The sequence below is a fragment of the Miniopterus schreibersii genome (genome assembly GCF_964146895.1).
Source record: "Miniopterus schreibersii genome assembly, chromosome: 5".
NCBI classification, from domain to species: domain Eukaryota; kingdom Metazoa; phylum Chordata; class Mammalia; order Chiroptera; family Miniopteridae; genus Miniopterus; species Miniopterus schreibersii.
The window spans coordinates 35,878,974-35,899,326 of NC_138106.1; the positions used below are offsets into that span (position 1 = coordinate 35,878,974).

General features: G+C 42.8%; 1 protein-coding gene and 1 pseudogene across 2 annotated transcripts; both read left to right on the forward strand.

Annotated features, from left to right (window-relative positions):
- The first annotated feature begins 2,950 nt into the window (after nucleotides 1-2,950).
- LOC308557453 (spindlin-2B pseudogene) lies at nucleotides 2,951-3,707 on the forward strand (annotated as a pseudogene). Its single transcript has one exon. The product of its transcript is annotated as a spindlin-2B pseudogene (transcript).
- A 6,457-nt stretch (nucleotides 3,708-10,164) lies between these two features.
- Nucleotides 10,165-15,848, forward strand: LOC308557454 (5-hydroxytryptamine receptor 3C-like; the record flags this gene model as incomplete). Its single annotated transcript, XM_081137978.1, has 9 exons — nucleotides 10,165-10,212; nucleotides 11,651-11,875; nucleotides 12,237-12,281; nucleotides 12,742-12,851; nucleotides 13,117-13,286; nucleotides 13,481-13,641; nucleotides 14,654-14,858; nucleotides 15,038-15,253; nucleotides 15,619-15,848. The coding sequence occupies 9 exons, from the start codon at nucleotides 10,165-10,167 to the stop codon at nucleotides 15,846-15,848; spliced, it is 1,410 nt and encodes a 469-aa protein (XP_080994104.1).
- Nucleotides 15,849-20,353: the final 4,505 nt, after the last annotated feature.

Sequence of the window (20,353 nt, forward strand, 5' to 3'; positions counted from 1 at the left end):
CGCTGCACAAAGACTCCCCCAGACTGAAGGGAATTGTAGTCCCCCTTCCAGGAGCCCGAGGCTGGGCACGCGGCAAAGGACTCTCTTTCCCAGAAGCACCCCGGAAGCCCTGGGGACTCGGGCTGCCCCTCCTCGCCCCGCGCTCCCGGCTCCGCGCCGCCCTTCCCGGCGCTCCTGGAGCCCGTCCGCAGTCCCCTCCGCAGCCGCGCGCCCTCGCGGGGGGCGGGCGGGCGCGTGGACAGCAGCCCCGCGTGGTCCCGCAGCCCGGGGCTTGCAGACGGGGAATCCCGGCGATGCGCGGCCGTTTGGGCAGCAGAAACACCGTGAAGGTCACCGCAGCTGCTCTGCCCTTGTCGCCAGCCAGTCCCAGCCTTATCTGTCGTGCTCGTTCATTTCCTGACCGCTCGTTCGGGAACCCGCCTTGCAATTCGGGTATCACCTTTCTTGCTTGTATCCTGCTGGCGAACACGCAGCGTGTGCTGCCCTGGTTTCTAGATAATGAGATGCCATGATCACAGTTTTTAAAGTGGCGAGAGCCTTAGAACCGGTATGCCAACTCATCCCTTTCTTTTTATACACGAAACTGAGGTTCCCCAAGAGATCCATCACTTCGTCTCTTTTTGTGTTTCATCTGTACCTCCAACATGACCATAGCATAACTAACTAGGCTGCTCAGTGCCGAGGGGCTCTGTATCGGGTACTTTACTTACAATTCTTGTTTCTTTTCATCTCCGTAACAACTCTGCGTGTAGGTATTATGATGATCCATTTCATAGGTTAAAAAAATAAAGGAAGGTTAAGTGGCTTGTCCACTGTTATATAACTAGTGTGAAGACACTAACTTGTCATAAAGCTCAAGTAATTTATACAGTGTTCTTGCGCAAAGATGGATTGATAGACGGGTGCAATAGAATGAAGAGCCTGGAAACAGACTCGTGCATATATGTAAACTTGATCTGTAGCAGAAAAAACAACATTACAAATCAGTAGGGAAAGGAAGAAGATTCCGTAAACAGTGCTGGGATATTGGTTATCCATATTTTTTTAAAACTCAGGGATTACTACTTCCTACATACCACACAGAAAAATCTATTTCAGGCAGTTCAAATGCCTAACTGTGAAAGAGAAAACTTTAAAACTTGTGAGTAGAGAAGAACTTTTTAAACATGATACAAATAAGAAAGGAAAGATTGGTTAAGTTTTACTACATTAAAATTTAACCGTTTGGCTCAGCCCACATGGCTCAATGGTTGAGAGTCATCCCATGAACCAGGAGGTCACTTGGAATCTTGGTCAGAGCACATGCCCAGGTTGCGGGCACGATCTCCAGTAGGGGGCGTGCAGGAGGCAGCCCATCCATCATTGACGTCTCTCTCATTGAGGACTCTCATCATTGACGTCTCTCTCTCTCTCTCTTCCGCCCCCTTCTGCTCTCTGAAATCAATAAAAACATATTTTTTAAAAACAATTAAGCTTTTATACAAGATGCCATCAGTGAAGATAAAGCACAAGTTATAACTGACAGTTTTTAAATGTAAAATATACAAATAATTTCTACAACTCAGTAAGAGGTAGCAAATACGTATTTCACACATTGCTGGTGGCCTGAGTATCACCTGGTAAAACCACATTCAGGAACAGTCTGGCAAATTTAGTAGGTTGGAAGTGGGTTGTATTGTTAGATGTTAAGTAGATCCCGGAAATTCAGCGGCTTGAACTCAAGGAGTTTATTTCTCTCATGCAAGAAGTTTATTTCTAGGTAAGTATACCAGATCAGCAGTGCAGTTCTGCTTCTTGCAGTTCATCAGAGACCCAGGGTGACAGTGGCTCTGTCAGGTTCAACATTTCACTTCCAGAGCTGCTACTCTCATTGCTACCAGCAGTCATCCAGGTGGAAGGAAGTTAAAAGAGAGTGTGAAGGTGGTATATTAGCTGGTCTTCAGGCACCAGCCAGAAAGCCCCATACATAATTTCTAATCACATTCTATTGGTGACATTTAGGCATATAGTCACATCTAACAGAAGAAAAATGGGAAATGCAATGCTCAGCGGGGCAGCTATGAGCCATCTACAACTCTGTTACAAAGTAAGAAGAGAAGAGATTTTGGTAGAAGCTAATGGTTTTTTATGCCTACCCTTGAACCCAGCAATTCCACTTCTGTATATATGCTCTAGACTAGCCTTTATCAGCAGGGGCTTCTGCAAGTGACTTGAGCACTACACAAAATTATTTGAGTAATTATTTTCTTAATTTTCCCAAGGATAACACATACCTAGTATCATTCTAGGTGCCCAGCGTAGAGGTGAATTCACTACACACAGTGAATACCTTAGGACATTAGGGCTTAATGCCATTAGCTGAGAAAAGATGACCCAAAGGATCTCCCACACATCTACACAAGGAGATGTATTAATTATGCATGGTCTGTAATAGCAAAAAGAATCGAAATTCCACTAATAAAAGAACAGATAACTAGTTATGGTATTTGTAAAATGGGACATTACATAGCAGTTAAAGAATGAGCACTCTTGTGTATCAATATGTATAAATCTCAAAAGCAATGTTGAGTAAAAATAAGTCACAAAAAGGTTCAAATTGTATGACTCCATTTGGATTAATTTTGTAAACATGTAAAAATATGATATTTTGTTTAAGGATACACACCTGTATTGGGCATGATAAACAACAATTTCAAAGTATAGTTACCTCTGCTGTTGGAGGGAGGAGCCTAAGATCAGAGAGGGACACACAAGGGGCTTCACCTGTTTCTATAATATTTTATTTCTTTTAAAAATGACTTATAAATGTTAAAATTTAACAAAGCTTGGAGGTAGGTACATGGGTGCTTCTCGTATCATTTGCTTTGCTTTTGGTAGCCTTTAAGTATTGCATAATTTAGAAGTTTTAATATCGAAAAAGAAGAAAGGACCACCAACAGGCCACACAGGCATGAAAACCCACAACACACAGGAAGCCGAAGGGCAACAAACCAGGGCACCAGAGGGACGGGCCACTGAGTCTGCAAACATGAAGAAGAAAACTTCCAAAAGAAACAGAGGGGCAGACCTTCATCCCAGCCCAGCAGGAACATCATGGGCTGCAGAATTTCACACAGATAAAAGGCCATGAGCCCATCACCCAGTGGAAAGGAACCATTCTGGATAAGATACCTATAAATCCCTCTCTTTATCTGGTGAAATATGATGAAATTGACTGTGTCTATGGACTAGAACTTCACAGAAATGAAAGAATTTTGTCTCTTAAAATTCCTTCTGACAGGGTGGCATCATCTCAAGTCAGCGATAAAAACCTTGCAAATACCATAAATGGTAAAGCTGTGGAACACATGTTTGAGGATGAGCATGGTTCTAAGGATGAATTGAGAGGGATGATCTTAGCCCAGGCACCAGTAATGGAAGCCTGGTTATATGTTACCATTGAGAAAGATCCTGTCTTGTATATGTATCAGCTTTCAGATGATTATAAAGAAGGGGGCCTCTGTATCATACCAGAGTCCAGTGAGTCTCCTCCAGCAGAGAGGGAACCAGGAGGAGCTGTAGTTGGCCTGATAGGTAAACATGTGGAATATACCAACGAATATGGCTCCAAACATATCGGCATAGTCATTCACCAAGTGGAAGTCAAACTCTCTGTGTATTTTGTCAAGTTTGATGATGATTTCCATATCTATGTCTATAATTGGTGAAAAAGCCCTAACTGTTAGGGAACAATTTCCCACATTTGTGAAAACAAATGTATACTCTGTTGTTTTGTTTTTTATATATCTTTATTGATCTCACAGAGAGGAAAGGAGAGGGAGGGAGAGAGAGATAGAAACATCAATGATGAGAGAGTCATTGACTGGCTGCCTCCTGCACGCCCCCGACTGGGGATCGAGCCTGCAACCCGGGCATGTGCCCTGACCGGGAATCGAACCCCAATTGCCTGGATCCTAGGTCAACGCTCAACCACTGAGCCACGCCTGGTAGGGCTGCGTACTTTGTAGACATGAAAAATAATGTTTTTCAGTGTATTGGGAGCCTAAGGGTCCCCTTAATTCAGCATCCTTGCCAGCATAATTGTTGTTTTGTTCTGAAAAATACAAATGTATGTGAACATGACATGCTGTAAGGACTTTATCATGTTGAGCAGATTGGGTGTGTTTGGTGGATGGAGCATGAAAGGAAGAGACAGCTATAAATTCAGTCTGTGAGTAAAGTCCAGCTAGTATCATTTTAAAAAGTTTTAATATCATAGGAACAAACATTTCTCCTCTCAATGGAGATACGTGCAAATTTAACAGAATCTTGCAGATAGATATAGATATATAGATAGATATAGAAATATAGATATAGATATAGAGATAGATATAGAGATAGAGATAGAGATATAGAGATATATAGTTTCCACTGATAAGAATTCCTGAAGTATCTCTGACCATCTGGTTGGCTAAGAAAACTTTTCCTCAGTATTCCTCAAGCCACCTCACTAAGGCACGCTAATACTTTCAATCATGCCTCAAACACTGAAGCACCCAAAAGCTGCATATCAGATATCCTTCTAGAAAAGAAAAGAGTCCTGGTCAGAGTGGCCCAGTGGTTGGAGCATCAGCAGGAGCACCAAAGGGTCTCAGGTTCAATTCCAGCCAGGGGCACGTATCTCGGTTGCAAGCTCTGGCCCAGTTGGGCGTGTGCGGGAGGCAACCAATCCATATGTTTCTCTTGCATCGATGTTTTCTCTCCCTCCCTCTCTCCCTTCCACTCTCTCTGAAAAGCAATGGAAAAAATATCCTCCAGTGAGGGTTGAAAAAAAAAGAATGGATGAGCACTCTGCAGCCCTGGCACCAGGCTTTGATGCACTATGGCATGACTGTGGTCTGCTACGGATAGCCTAGGCCAAAGACTTGTACTTAACTTATTTACACGATATTGATTGTGAAGCATGCCCTCCTTGAGAAGTGTCTGTGTCGTGAAGTGTTTTGGGGGATGATATTCTCCAACACTTGGGCAAAGGTTTAGAGAATCCGTTGCAATGCAGACTTATAATTACTTTAAAATAATATTTATGTTATGTAATGTACCAAATATATGCATTCATTCAATATTTGAGGGAGATATAGTGGAGATAAAACGGACACATTTCCTGCCCTCATAGAGCTTAGAGTCCCAGATAAACATTAAGCCAAATTTAAACTATTCCTGTGGTAAGTAATAGGAAAGGAAGGTATATATTATATCTGAAGGATAGTAGGAGGCAGCGAGCTGAAGGCGGTGGAGGTGGCAGAGGAGAGGATACTCTAGGCAGAGGGAACAACAAAGGCCAGGTGGTGGGAGAAGGGAGGGGACATTTCCAGTGGCCTGTAGACTATGTTACAGATCTTTAGAGTAAGAGTGAAAGGCAACCATTGCAAGCTTTCAAAAGGCGAATGGGTTAAGGGTTGAGAAATCAAATTTGCATTTTGAAAACTGCACTGCAGCTGGCAGACTGGAGAAAGAATTAGAGGCAACTGGAATGGAAGAGGAGAATCCAACTAGGAGAGATCGCTGTCCAGGAGAGAGGGTGGTGACTTGGACTAGGACTGTGGTGGAAAAGAGGGAGAGAAGTGGATGGACTTGAGAGCACTTTAAGAGAGAAAGTCACAGACCTCGTTGATGAATCACATGTGGTGAGATGAGAAAGAGAGGTGCCAAGGGAAACAAATAAGTTTCTGGTTGCAGAGCTGGATGGACAGTGGTACGTTCATTGACATGAGAAATGCTCTACTGCAAGCCTCCCGACACCCTCCTCCATGGAGTTTGTCGGGAGCTAATTACTGTCAAGTGGTAACAGCCACCCCACACCTGCTGTGGTAGTCACATTGAATTCTTCTGCCGGTTATAAAGATAAAACTTCTCTTTTGCAGATTAATTTTGCCATGAAAGTCATTTTCATGAAATAAGGCTTAAAAAAATTAATAAAAGGAATCTTTTATTTGACATCATGGAAACAGTATAATGTGACAGAATAAGGCATCTCTTTATTGGCCTCAGGCAAATTAGAAAAGATGAGAGGAGTTAAGGTATAAACAACACCAAATGAAAGCCAAATGACATCACAGCAGGCCATGCGCCCAAGGGTTAGACAGTACTAATAGAGGACTGCAGTGGGATTAGCTGAGTGCTCATGTAGTACACAGTACTATAGTCACATATCACACATTCATTTTATGGAGGAAAGTATTACACACTTTTCATCTTTGTAGTAATAACTTCCTAAGCTTATTAGCAGTAACGGTAGGAGTTAGAATAAAATAAAATATTGCTTTAAAATTATTTTGAAGTACTTATAGTGAGATGCACTATCAAGCTGACCCAAAAACATAAACAAATAGGTGTTCAAAAGTTAGTTCCTTGTTAAAAAGAAGAAAATAATTGATAGCAATTACCTAATTTTAGTGAAATAATATTATCCACCACATTAATTAGTGTTGTGTTGATTCTGTAGTCTTGTGTATACATAATTTGTACATTAATTTTAATTTTATAGTGCTGTAAGAGCTGTAAGAGGAAGGACTTTATACATGGTTTCATGAAAGTACAGATTTAAGTAATATTATAATATAAATAATTTAAGTAGACATCAGGGATTTAGGAGAATTATTTCCCTTCAAATAGGTCTGAACCTTATGCAAGTTTGGAAGATACTGGGCATTAAACCAAACTTTAGTTTGGTCTGCAAGGCCTTCCGTGATCTGGCCCAACATAATACCACAGCTTCATTTCCTGCCACTCTCCTACTCAAATCTGAGGTCCTGACAACACTGTAATTTCCATGTTTTTACTCTAGCTCTTCCCTCCACCCAGAACAAGCCATCTAAACCTACTCAGCTAAAACAACAAGCAGCACAGCCCATAGACATGCCTTGGGATTTTAATCCTCTCAGAATGATAATTAAGGATTATTTACTCAACCGAATAAAAGGATTCAGTATGTCTAACACCTCTAATGGTAAGAAGTGCATGAGGGACTCTCCCACGTTATTGAGAAGTACGGACTGGACACCTGAAAGGCCACAACACGGGAGGCAATAGGGCCCGACTGAGAGAAGCCAGAGCCAAGATGGAGCTTCCTGGCCAAAACAGGTCTAGGCATTTCCCAAGTGTTTTGCTTTATAAATATGGGCTTTTTGTCAGAAGAAGAGATAAACAACTCTGGTCTACATTGGTGCTAAACTTTTGGTCATGAATGTTGGTTCAGAAAAATTAAAAATCTATGCAGGCTGCATTTATTTTTCATTCAAAATAGATCATTTATGGAGCCCCAGGATGAAATCATATGTATTCTTAAAACACAAATTATATACTTTGACTATAAGACCACCAATGAGAAAAAAATCCTACTACTTTTCAGCTGCTAAAATGTTACTGTCTGAGTATATTTGAGAAGTAACAATACCCAAGGATCTTTTTAAACTCTTATCCTAAAGTTAGATCTAGGTGGATGACATGTGGCCTGCAGCTGGCAGCCCATTGATCTAAAGGAAAAGAAAAAACATTCCTTCTTGAGTCAGTCTAAGTTTATATTACTCAGGGATTCAGAAACAGCTTGTAACTTACATTTTACTTTCTACTTGCTTGTAGGTTTTTACAGTTCTAATAAAATTTCAGGTTTAAAATGCTTATCTATTGCCCTAGCCAGTTTGGCACAGTGGTTAGAGTGTCCGCCCTCGGACTGAAGGGTCCGGGTTTGATTCTGGCCAAGGGCACATGCCTGGGTTGCAGGCTCGATCCCTGGTCCTGGAGACAGGGCACATGTGGGAGGCAACCAATTGATGTCTCTCTCCCCCTCCTTCCACTCTCTCTCTGAAAAAGCAATGGGGGGAAAAAAATACTTACCTATTTATTTTTTAAATTTATTTATTTATTTATACATATGCTGCTTGTATTCTATATTCTACCTGTAGTAAGTTTAAGACAATTGTTTTCAAGTTTTTTTTTCTTCTGGATTTATTTTATTTACCTAAAGCAGTATTTCCCCAAAATAATCCATGGAATACTAGTCCTACAAGGTATTCTGAGAAGCAGAGATTTTCAAAGTCAACTAAATTTGGAAAATTACGTATATGATATTCAAATCACATGAACGAAGTTTAGCTAAATACTCCGAGAAATTCTACAATAATAAAGCCTGTTTAGCCTTGTTTAATTCATTATTTCTCAGACTTATTTGAGCTTGAAATGACAAAAATAATTTTTTAGAAAGAGCATTTAACCACCTGTAGAACTAGTGTTCTTCGGAAAATGCTTTGAGATCTGCTGATCTAGCATCATCTAACTTCCCAAAGGGGAAGGGATTCTCAGATGAAGGAAAGACCCACTGAGAAGAGCGGAGGGATGACCCTTACCAGTATCCAGCTGAGTGAGGCTGAGGGAAAAGGGCCCATAGGAACTGGGGTGGCTTCAGCTGACCCAGACAGTTTAAGTCCAGAAGATTCCATTCAGGCTGCAGTGACCTGAGCAAGCTCAGGCGAGCCAGGATAGCAATAACAACGACTACTGCTGTCCTTATTTCTGCTTCAATTCATGAATTGCTCAGGATGGGGAAGACACTATACACACATTATCTCTAACCACGTAAAACCCCTGCAATGTAGGTTTCATCCTCTCAGCTTTAGAGATGAGGAACCAGAGGCTGGGAGGAGGTGACATGAGTCCAGCAGAAGCAGGACTTAGTCTTAGACCTGTCTTACTGTTTCATACCAACTTAGTAAAGCTGCTTCATTGAGGTGACTGCTCTCCCTTTGTTCTCTAAGCCACTGATGCCCCTCTCTGGAGTCTTCCCTAACGGAAATAATTCTAGAGCAAAACTGGTTAAACCTTATTCATTATTTTGGCCCACTTAACCAAGCCGTGTCTGGTTTCCTCTATGAACCAAATATTTGCCCATTCTAAATCTGATAAGACCTCTGATCACCTAGGCATGAAATGGTATTTTGAAATTACTTCTCAAGGCTCTTTAAGAATCACACAAGAAAATCGATCTTAACTGTCAAAGCCAACTCAAACACCTATAGAGGCCAAGCAGGTAACATAACCGAGAGGAGCTGGTCAGGAATGAGACAACAGTTGGTGACAGACACTGTGATGATCTAGAGAGAAAAATGTTCCACCAAAGGGCTTAACTGTTTCTTAACTTTGGCACATTATTGTCAAGCAGAAGCGTGAGCCCAGTATTGCTTGATCCTTTTTTTTTTTTTTTTTTAATTGATTTCAGAGAGAGGAAGGGAGAGGGAGGGTTAGAAACATCAATGATGAAAGAGTCATTGATCGGCTCCTTCTTGCATGGTCCCCTACTGGGGATCTAGCCCGGCAACCCGGGCATGTGCTCTGACCGGGAATCGAAACATGATCTCCCGGTTCATGGGTCAGTGCTCAACCAGTGAGCCATGCTGGCCAGGCAACACAGTTTTTATGTCAAATCTCCCAATTCCAAAATGTTGACAACTAATTTCTTTAAAACATTAGCGCATGGCCAAAAACAATATAAACCTGCAGGCTGATCTCTTATGACCTCCTAAGTCAACTTCTACAAAAAACAGTATTACCTCTGCCACCTCCCCTCTATCCCACTAATCACTGCCTCCATCCAGTAGACCTGGGTCCACATTGTTTTTGATACACTCAAAAAAAATCATAAGTTAAGACCTGTGAGTACTGGAGTCATGTTTAAAACTTTAGACTCTAAAGTTGATTATAAAGAACGAGACCCCCATTTTTTTGAAAGGATGGAAAGAGGGTTACAATAAGTGCGTGTGTCACGTGAAGACAAGACAATGGCAGTCATGTGACTTCTGTAGTGTGCATTATATGCCAGTGACTCCGCAGTAGGCAGAAGTCGTTGGCACTGCTCGAGTGACCAAATATTTTTGCTTCCTCCTCTCCAAACCGATTTTCCAGATTACTTTTGGAGATTAGATTCAGGCCCAATTAGGTCACAGGTGGGTAGTCCTCCATGACATTCTCTTAGCTCTAGGGGTTCTTGTTAGAGGGGTGGTTAATGCCACCCGACACCTGCATTATTCAAAGCTAGGGCTCAAGGTGTGGCCTCTGGTCTTTTAAGGTCAACATCATCACTAAGTCCCCAGAGAAGAGCCAAGGAGGGGAGGATGCAAAGAGGTTGGCTCCATGGGGAGGGCTTCCCCCTCTGCTTCATTCTCCACCTGCTGCTTCAAGGTAAGATGGGGCATGAGCAGGAGCAAAGCCAACATACAAGTTTTGGGAAACAGAGAAACCAGGCTAATTCTTGTTATTCCTAGGCAGTCAATGATTGGATGTTCATTTAGGTAAAAATGGAAACTCGTAACACTGACAGCTTTGTATCTCTTTCTAGGATCTTAACAGTTAGCTCACTCTTCTCTTTAGTCACTTCTCCACTCTCCTGCTTCTATTGGCCTCTTTTCCTTCCCCATGTCTTTCTCTTTCCAAGCATATAATCTATCCCATGGTTTCAGAATATCAGGTGATGTTAAGAAGAGAATTCCTTCTTGGCTCTCCTGAAATAAATGTAATGGAACAGGAAAGATGCTAAAGGGAAGGACATGGATGAGACTCATTATGAAAGAGGGAAAATTTTCAGTTTCTAATTTTCCTAGTCTAGAGTATTTTTCCTATTCATTATTGAAAATGAGCAATGAGGGATAGCACAGCATCAGAGAGATAAAAATAGATGTTACCACATCATTCCCTGTTTCTTCTCTACAAAGTCTGACTAGAAAGGGGATGGGTATAAGATTGGTATCAGGGAATTCTCTTTAAGATAGTCTCACCCTAGCCTGTTTTGTTCAGTGATTACAGTGTCAGTCTGCAGATCGAAGGGTTCCAGGGTGGATTCTGGCCAAGGGCACATACCTCAGTTGCAGGCTCGATCCCCTGTCCCAGTCAGGGCACATGCTGGGGGCAACCAATCAATGTGTCTCTCTCACATCAATGTTTCTCTCCCTCCCCACTCCCTCTGTCTCTTCCACTCTGTCTAAAAAATCATTGGAAAAAAATATCCTCAGATCAGGATTAACAACAAAAACAGATAGTCTTGGTGGTGATGACTACTGAGTTCTAGAAGAGAATAATCCTGGCATATAGTAGAGACACAACAAATACTCATTAACTGGGAAAAACTGGGTTCTTTCCTTAAGGTCCCAAATATCTCACAATGCCTACCTGATGCCACCCGTATAAGGCCACATCACTCTGAATGTGCCTGATCTCACGCTGCCTACCTGATTACTTCCCTTATCATTAATTTATGACCACCTAGGCCTTATTAATATAGTGAGGAGGAGAATTGTGATTGCAAAATTTGTCACTGACATCACCCAGGTGGCTCAAAGACAGAGATGAGCAATGAAAGGACATTGAGTGAAATTGGAAAGGTTTGTGGTGAGATTGTTAAGAATATAGCAGGACACTGAAAAGCAGTGGTCAGGGCTGAGTTTGCATGCACCTTTGGGCAAGTTTTGCATGGAGACAGAAACAATGGAATTAAGAATGGAGCCCTGACTCAGCTCACCTCATCAATTTCCACCATTTGCCTACTAGCCTAGCTCAGGTTCCCTGGCTCAGGAAGGAAGAGCTCACATGCTTCTCCCATGCCCCCTATTTTCTCACTGTGCAGAAAAACTCCCCAGGCCCCATCCCTGGCACTCCTCTCACAGAGTCTCTGCTCCCTACAGGAAGAGGAGACACTTTCACCATCAATTGCTCAGGGTTTGACAAGTATGGGGTGGATCCTGCTGCCTTCCAAGCAGCGTTTGACAGAAAGGCCTTCCGTCCAGTCATCAACAAGAGCAACCCCACTCATGTGAACATCTCCTTCACCCTGTCTGCCATTCTGGAAGTGGTAAGTCCTGACCTAACACTGCAGTAGTCTAGTGGTAAGCAGTGAGTCTCTTGATTGGATTTTGTAAAACTAAGGGCTCATTCAATGGCATGAAAGGTAATGCGATAATAATATCACTGTGGGTAAAATCTGTCCCTTTTTGGAATACTCCACAAGAAACATAATCCCAATGGCCTCATACGATTTTCTTCACTTGAGTTTCCCATGTGCTCTGGATTATTTGACCTACATTTTTCAGTGGCTTATGATTAAAAATCATAATTGACGCAAAGAACGGCCTTGGAAGTGAGTAAGAGGTAAGTGGTGGCATTGGATGTGACTTCATAGATTTAATGATTCTGGATGAAAATTGTCTTTCCAGAATGCACAGCTTCAACTGATGACATCATTCCTGTGGCTGAATTTGGTATGATAGACTCAGCTTCCTCTTGACTATAGTATCTTTCTTTTTCTACTCCTGGGTCCAGCTTTGTAGATTACAATGGATAAAGCTGAAAATACCCATGAATTAGAAAGTTGAAACAGAGTCAGGCCAACAAGGAAAAACAAAGCTTCCTTACTATTCTGCCAGTTTTGGAGGGCAGAGATGGGGCACAGGGAGAAGGTGGAATAAACCAAGGTCATGGAAGCCAATATTTATGTGGCTCCATCCCAGGGAATCCAAAGCCAAGCTCAAGGTCTCCCTTGAAAGCACTGAGCAAGAAGTAGAAGTAAGTAAGACTTTGTTAGTGACATTGCGACAGCTGTCACCAGAGAGGGTGTGGGAAAGTGAAGAAATGAGTGAAAAAAGGAATGTGAAGTGCAAGAGATAGAGCAAGACTAAAACTAGTTCCTACTCCATTTGTCCCATTTGTGGTTTCCTCTAGATCTGGTACAATCCATTCATCAGGTGGAATCCAGAGGAATGTGGGGGCATCAGAAAGCTCAGCATAGCAACTGATAACCTATGGATTCCAGATATTTTCATCAAGGAGTTGTGAGTACCAGGGATGAAAAAAGCAAGAAGGAAACCATATATCCAGAGAAGAGCATAATGTAACCAATAGGGGCCACACAAAGACCCAATTGAGAAAGGAGCAGTATCTGAACTGAGGAGCTTACAAAATCCCCAGAACATGGAAGATAGATGGAAATCAGATGAGTGGGGCTGGAGCACAGGAATGAGGGGACCTAAGAGAGAAATAAAGCTCAGTCTGATGGAGAACCCATGGCACCCACCTCCTCTTTCTTTTCATAAACAGCATGGATATAGATCAGACGCCTACAGGGCTCATGGCTTATGTCACCAGTGAAGGATACATCAGATATGATAAGCCAATGAAGGTGACCAGCATCTGTAACCTGGACATCTTCTATTTCCCCTTCGATGAACAAAACTGCACCCTCACCTTCAGCTCTTTCATCTACACAGGTGAGTGAGGCTCATATACAGTAGTCTGTTGAGAGGCAGAGAAAGGATTTTGGGAGAGGAAAGGAGAGAAAGCTGGGAACAATGAGGGAATATCCCTGAAATGGATGTGGAAGCGAAGTGGCAAGAAATCCAATAGTCTGGACAAGGGGGTTGAGAGCATTTGGGGAGGCTGAGTAGTCTGGATCTCTTTGCAGTAGAGACATTGGTCCTGGGCCTGATGAAGGAAGTGCAGGAGATTTCGAACACATCACAGAACGTCATGCAGAACAAGGGGGAATGGACACTTCTGGATATCCACCAGAGAAAAGTGAAGATGACTATGGGCACCAACCAGTATGACGAAATCATTTTCTATGTGAGCTCAGGGGTCCTGGTTCTGATTTTCTCCTAAGAGTCATAGCTATGTCCCCCACTAGAGCATAAGCTCTCCCACTAGAAAGAAGCTCCCTGAGGGCAGAGATTTTTATCACTTTTTTCACTGATAAATCTCTAGTACCTAGCACAGTATCTAGGCGGAATAAATACTCCCTGAGGAAGAAACAAAGCTCCTATGGCGGTGATATACAGTGAGGTGAGCGTCCCACCCCCAGGGCTAGTGGCAGTTTTTGGAGGGCTGGAATTTTTATGTTCACTTTGTAAAAGAGAAGGTGGCAGACACAGGCAAGAGTATGGTGATTACCAGAAGGAAGGTGGGGTGAGGGGAGGTAGAAGAGGGTAAAGAAGGGATAAATGGTGATGGAAGGAGACTTGACTTGGGGTGGCGAATACATAATACAATACACAGATGATGTATTGTAGAGGTATACACCTGAAACCTATATAGTTTTATTAACCAATGCCACCCCAATAAATTCAATAAAAATAAAATTAGAATTAAAAGAGATGGTGGAAAAGTTATAAAACACTATCTTGGGGATATTATGATTCCAAATCCTGGTGACCCCAAAATATCTGCCACTGTCTTGCTTTCTCTCCCATTGGTCTTAAATTTCACCAGCAAAGTCACTAGATATTAGACCTTAATGAGAAGAGCAGGCAGAAATACAAGGCTAAAATGCACAGAATAACCTAAGAATCTGGCCCCTCAATCCTGCTAAGAGCACGTTGGTAGGGATAAAAATGTAAGTGGAGAAAGTTGACGCTCTGAGCCGAGAAAGAATGAGATCTGTTTCAGTAAGCAGCATGGCAGAATCAACCCCTGGGAAAGCAGACGGCGGTGATTACAAGACTTTGTTGGAGAGACAGGACAGTGAATGTGACTTTTCCTTACTAGACAGTTTGTTCTAGGACAAACCTCAACTTGCTCTTAACTTGCTTGGCAGCCTCCCAGCCTACTTCTCCCTTGCCCCCTCTCTCCTCCCTACCAGGTGGCCATCAGGCGCAGGCCCAACCTCTATGTCATAAACCTCCTGGTGCCCAGTAGCTTTCTGATTGTCATCGATTCCCTCAGCTTTTACCTGCCAGCAGAGAGTGAGATCCGCCCCCCATTCAAGATGACACTTCTGCTGGGCTACAATGTCTTCCTGCTCATGATGAGTAACTTACTCCCGGACACTGGCACCCCTCTTATCAGTATGGACCCTCCCTCTTTCGGAGAATGAAAGCAAGGTTGGGGGATGGGGTGGGGAGAGGGATCAGTGGAACCAGTTCAGAGTGAAAAAGAATCTTTTAAAAGGGTCCTTTGGGAAAATTGGAAACGGGAAGTCCTAGGAGGCACCACTGGCCCTCACAGAGGCTGGCCTTCCTTCCAGGTGTCTACTTTGCCCTGTGTCTGTCCCTGATGGTGCTCAGCCTGCTGGAGAGCATCTTCATCACCTACCTGCTGCACCTGGTCACCACTCAGCCCCCACCGATGCCCCAGTGGCTCCATTCCCTGCTTCTGCACTGTACCAGCCCAAGGAAATGCTGTCCCATTGCCCCCCAGAAGGGAACCAAGGGCCTGGGTCTCACCCCTGCCCACCTGCCTGGTAAGGAAGTCAGCAATGCCCTCACTTCCTCTTGCAACGCCTCCACTTCTCTGCTCCTGCCTCCTTCTCTGTTCCTCTCCCTCCTCCAGTGACTTTTTTTTTTTTAAATATATCTTTACTGGTTTCAGAGAGAGGAAGAGAGAGGGGTAGAGAGAGATAGAAACATCAATGATGAGAGAGTCATTGGTCAGCTGCTTCCTGCACACTCTCCACGGGGGATCCAGCCTGCAACCCAGGCATGTGCCTTGACCAGGAATTGAACCTCGATCTCCTGGATCCTAGATCGATGCTCAGCCTCTGAGCCATGCACCGCTGGGTCTCAGGTGACCTTTGCAGCCCATGGCTGGGTCTCTGTCTCTCCTTAGGTCTGAAGGAACCCATGGAGCTGGTGGGGAAAGTGCCAGGTCCCCAAGAGGCAGAGTTAAATGGGTTCTCTGACTCAACAAGGACCTGGCAGGAAGATGAGGCTCGGAAGCAGCACTTGGTCAGCCTGTGGGTGCAGTTCAGCCACATGATGGACACCCTGCTGTTCCGCCTCTACCTGCTCTTCACAGCCACCTCCATCATCACGGTCATTGTTCTCTGGAGCATTTAAGCAGATGCCCACCTGCAAGCTCTAACCTGAAGCTTCTCTTACCTCTGGAAACCAGCCAGGCTCTCATGCCTATCCAAATTCTAGCTTCACAGCCCTGGCAACCACTTGTTTCTAATCTAGTTCCGTGCAGTCAGACCAGACCTGGATGGTTTCCTATACTCTCCCAGAGTTAGGTCCTTGCTCCTGCACATATCAACCCCCTTCAGCCTCCCCATCAGTCTTGCCTCCTAGCTCCTCAGGGATACTTCCTTGATTGAATCACCCCCAATAAACCCCTTTGCAAAAAGCACTGGTTCTTCCCTGCATTATATTATATTATATTATATTATATTATATTATATTATATTATATTATATTATATTATATTATATTATATTTTTTAAATCTTGGGATTAAGAGTCTTCTTGCAGAAACTTTTCATTACCAAAATAAATTTCTTTTCTTTTTTATTTTATTTTTATTTTTTGTCTATCAGACAACACGTGGAAGTGTAAGAGAGGAGAGAATGGGCCAAATTTATTAAAAGGAATTATAATAAAAGAGGGATTAACCTACTAAATCCAGTTACCCTGGATTTAAGCTTCAGAAATTAAAAATGTGCTAGAACCAGCATCTCTTGCTTGAAGAGTGAAGCCTTTTGTCACAGCCTGATATATGACTAATCCATCATTAAGCACTTAGTGTTAACATAATCCTGAATTAACTTAACTATCTGTGTTGCAATGAGCTGATCTGCCCTTAATCATGCTAAAAAAAGAACACTAGGCCAAGAAAAGCACATTTGAAAATGGCATCTGCTTTACTTGGGAGTTACACAAATGAGCTGGAAAATTTCCCTTCCTAGCACTTGCCTTATGATTTTGAGAGTATTTGTCTATTGGCCATCTCTCCCACTAGCTGCCTGGTGGAAGTAGAGACCCCGCTGTGTCGCTGTACCTGAGAGCTATGGCACAATTTGCTGGACACCCCAGGTTCAGAGAAGCACAGATTTGAAAGCAACTTAATTACAACTCAAACACGATCTTTTCTTTTTAGCAACCACTTCTTGTCCTTTCTTTCATTTTTTCTGCTCTCTGTTTGAAGCCTAAATTCCCCAGGTCACAGCAGGCTAGGAGTAAAAAGAGAGTCATAATTTTATTCACTAAACAGTATTTTCCTGGTTCCTTCTCTTCACTGTTCTTCCTCAGACAACTTGGACTCCCTCCAGTCACTATAGATGCCCAAAGGTGGCAAGGCTGCCGATGTCCACTATTGCCCCTGCGGTGGTGCAGGCCTATTTTCATACCCCAGTGTTGTCTGCAGGAGGATCTGCTCTCTCAGAGCCCAAGCCACTAGAGGGCTGAATCCTGTGGTGCAGATGTTCCCAGCTGGATGCTGAGTCACCAGGACCAGCTGTTACTTGCTTTCTCCTTGCAGTCCCCTTCTGCAGGCAGAAGTTCATGGGAATTGGAGTATAGAAGCAGAAATACCCTGCTATATTCCAAATTGCTCCTTTCACTCAAGATCCTGGTCTTCCAACTAAACTTGTGGGCCTCAATTCTCCCCCCCCCCCATTGTTTTTCCAAGAAGGTCTTTGGCCCCTTAGTATCTAGAACCCTGTCAAGTACTCCCCTGACCATTACCAGTCCTCCAGGCATGTCCAAGAGCTAGCACGTACAAAATCTAGGCTCAAATCAGGAGCCTGACATTCACCTATATAAATTAGTGTATCTGTTATTATTTTGGCAGTTCCTCAACTCACAGCTTTCTACAAGTGGGCCTTTAGAAAGGACACAGTATAATAATACTAAACCAATATTTATTAAGTTATTAATGTGTCGCAGGCATTTAATCCTTACAGTTACCCTATGAGATGAGTACCCTATGAATAACTTAATCCGTTCAGGTCAGCTTTTGCCACCAAATAATTTGTGAAATATCATTTGGTATCCAAACTTCTTTGGGTTTTTGAACTGTGGTTTTATATTATTATCCCCATTTTATATATTCACATACATGAAATGAAATAAATGAGAAAATGAAGCTCAGGGAGGTGACGTAAGCGCAGGCTAGTGAGATGTCCCCCAAGGTTCGCAGCTCGTTAGGCGGCAGAGCTGTGGTTTGACTCTGGATACTGGACTCATGCACTCTGCCCTCCAAGCTGAGGATGAGAGCCAGGCCATTCCCTAAGAGTCCCATGTTGAGAGGTCAATACCACTTCAAGACTTTAACAGCTAGCACTTTAGGAGAATTAAAACAGAAAGATTTAGGCCCTGATCTGGATGCCAAAGACAAATTTTCTTTTCTATTTCTTTCCCTCAGTTTTTCCCGCTCTTCACCTCCTCCCTCCCCACCCTTACCATAAGTAATAACACCCAAGTTCACTGCTTGCACTTTCTCCATTCCTTTCTACAGTGCCTATTTCCCCAAATCTAATCTGGGCAATTCATCTTCTACTGTTAGACCTTCCAGTCCTCTGCCCTATCCTGAGATAGTCATCTCACCTGGGAACTCATCCTTGACATTGTTGCTCATTTACCCAGTATTTGAGCTTCTGAAATTATTTAAGATCAAGTTGCGTCACCTCGTTTTTTCCATCCATCTTTATGGTACATATTTCTCTGCTTTTCTGCACATTTTTTTTTTCAAAACAAGTAGCTTTAAGTTTCATTTGAATAGAAAATATGCGACTTATCCTTTTTTGACACATGAATTCAGATGCTATATCTCCTTTCAGGAAGAGAAGGTATGATATTATTATAATGATTTTACTTTCTCAAAAATAAAAATCTGAACATGTGATCTTAACCCATAACTGATCATCATATTGAACCTTTAGAACTAGAGCTTCCCCAGAAAATTGATGGGTATTGCCGCTGCCTTTCTGTTTTATCTATAGCAGAATCACATGATAAACACACTTCGTACTAATGACTTTTCTCTTGTTACATGGCAAACCTCTGAAAGGCCTTGCAAGGTAATTTATGATCTCTTTAGAAAAATCTGCTGACAGGTAACTGGTCCTGCCTGGGCCATATCCCATTTGATGGCCTATTTCCGCCTAACAGCTCCTCACCTCGCCCACGCATCTGCAGTGCTACCCTGTGATTCTTGCACATAGTTTTGTTCACTTTCTTTTTCTCTAAACCATGTTTTCCACATTTTCAGGTTCCATATTAACCTGACACCAAAACTGATTATCTCATGACCATCTTCTCCTCTCCTCTTCCCTCAGATCTGCTCTACGATGTGAAGTCACAGACTTCATGTCAAGCCTATTTTTCTGTCCTCTCTGATTTCTTTCTTTCTTTCTTTCTTTCTTTCTTTCTTTCTTTCTTTCTTTCTTTCTTTCTTTCTTTCTTTCTTTCTTTCTTTCTTCCTTCCTTCCTTCCTTCCTTCCTTCCTTCCTTCCTTCCTTTCTTTCTTTCTTCCTTTCTTCCTTTCTTTCTTTCTTCTTGTTTGTTTATTTTTGTTTAAAATATTACAGATGTCCCTTTTTCTCCCCAATGACCCATTCCACCCCGTCCCATCCCCCTCCCCACCATTGTCCATGTCCTTGGGTTGTGCATATTGTCCTCTCCAATTTCTGATCCTTTCTTTGATAACTTCTCTTATTTGATCATTCATTGGCACTGATTCTTTTAGGAGAAACTAGTATAGTACAGAGACTTTGGAATCTCACCACCCTGGGTTCTAATCTGACTCCATTACTTGCTAGCTGGATAACCTTGTACAAGTGACTTAACCTTACAAGTTTAAATTTCTTTATTTGTGAAATGGAGCTAGTAACACAGGTTAAATTATTTTTAAAATATGGATTTTTTTAAAAATCATTGATAAGTGTACAGAAAGCCAAATGTGATACACTAGAGAGCATCTATTTATCATGCAGGCTGACACCTAGAGAGCAAAATTGACTTCTAGGTGGGAGGCAATAGAGATAAAGAATTACAGACTTTATAGTTCAATCTGCTCATTTTTCAGAGGAGAAAAATGAAGTGGAGAAAAGCAAAATGATAAATATGGGGTTGTCATATTTCAAGAGAACCTGGGGTCAGAGCTTGGGCCTGTCAAAGTGGCAGCCACAGGTGAGTGCTTGTCTATGGGACTCTTTCTGGGTGCCTTTCTGGAGTCCCAGGACCCTCCGTCTCTCCTGCTCCAGGCACCATAGCCAGTCTTATCTCAGCTATTACCCCATCCTGCAGTTGGATGTTTTGGCTGCCTCCTGTACTTCTGGCTCCTGAGCCTTGGCCAACAGCCTCTGTGTGATTGCCATCCATTTGGGCTGCAAAACAATGACTCTCACTTCTCCCTTCCACCATCTAATTCCGCTCTTGCCAGGTTACAGCTATTTTCCCAAACCTGATCCCCCAGGCTCTCAGATGAATGGGGCCACCAGAGGGCCATGCAGTGTGATCCCCCTGCCCCACCTTAGAAAAAGCTAAGGAGAAAGGTGTTGATGTCTGTGACTTGCAAAAGTACAGTGCTTATCCCCACTGTTTAACTTTGGATTCAGGCATTGACTA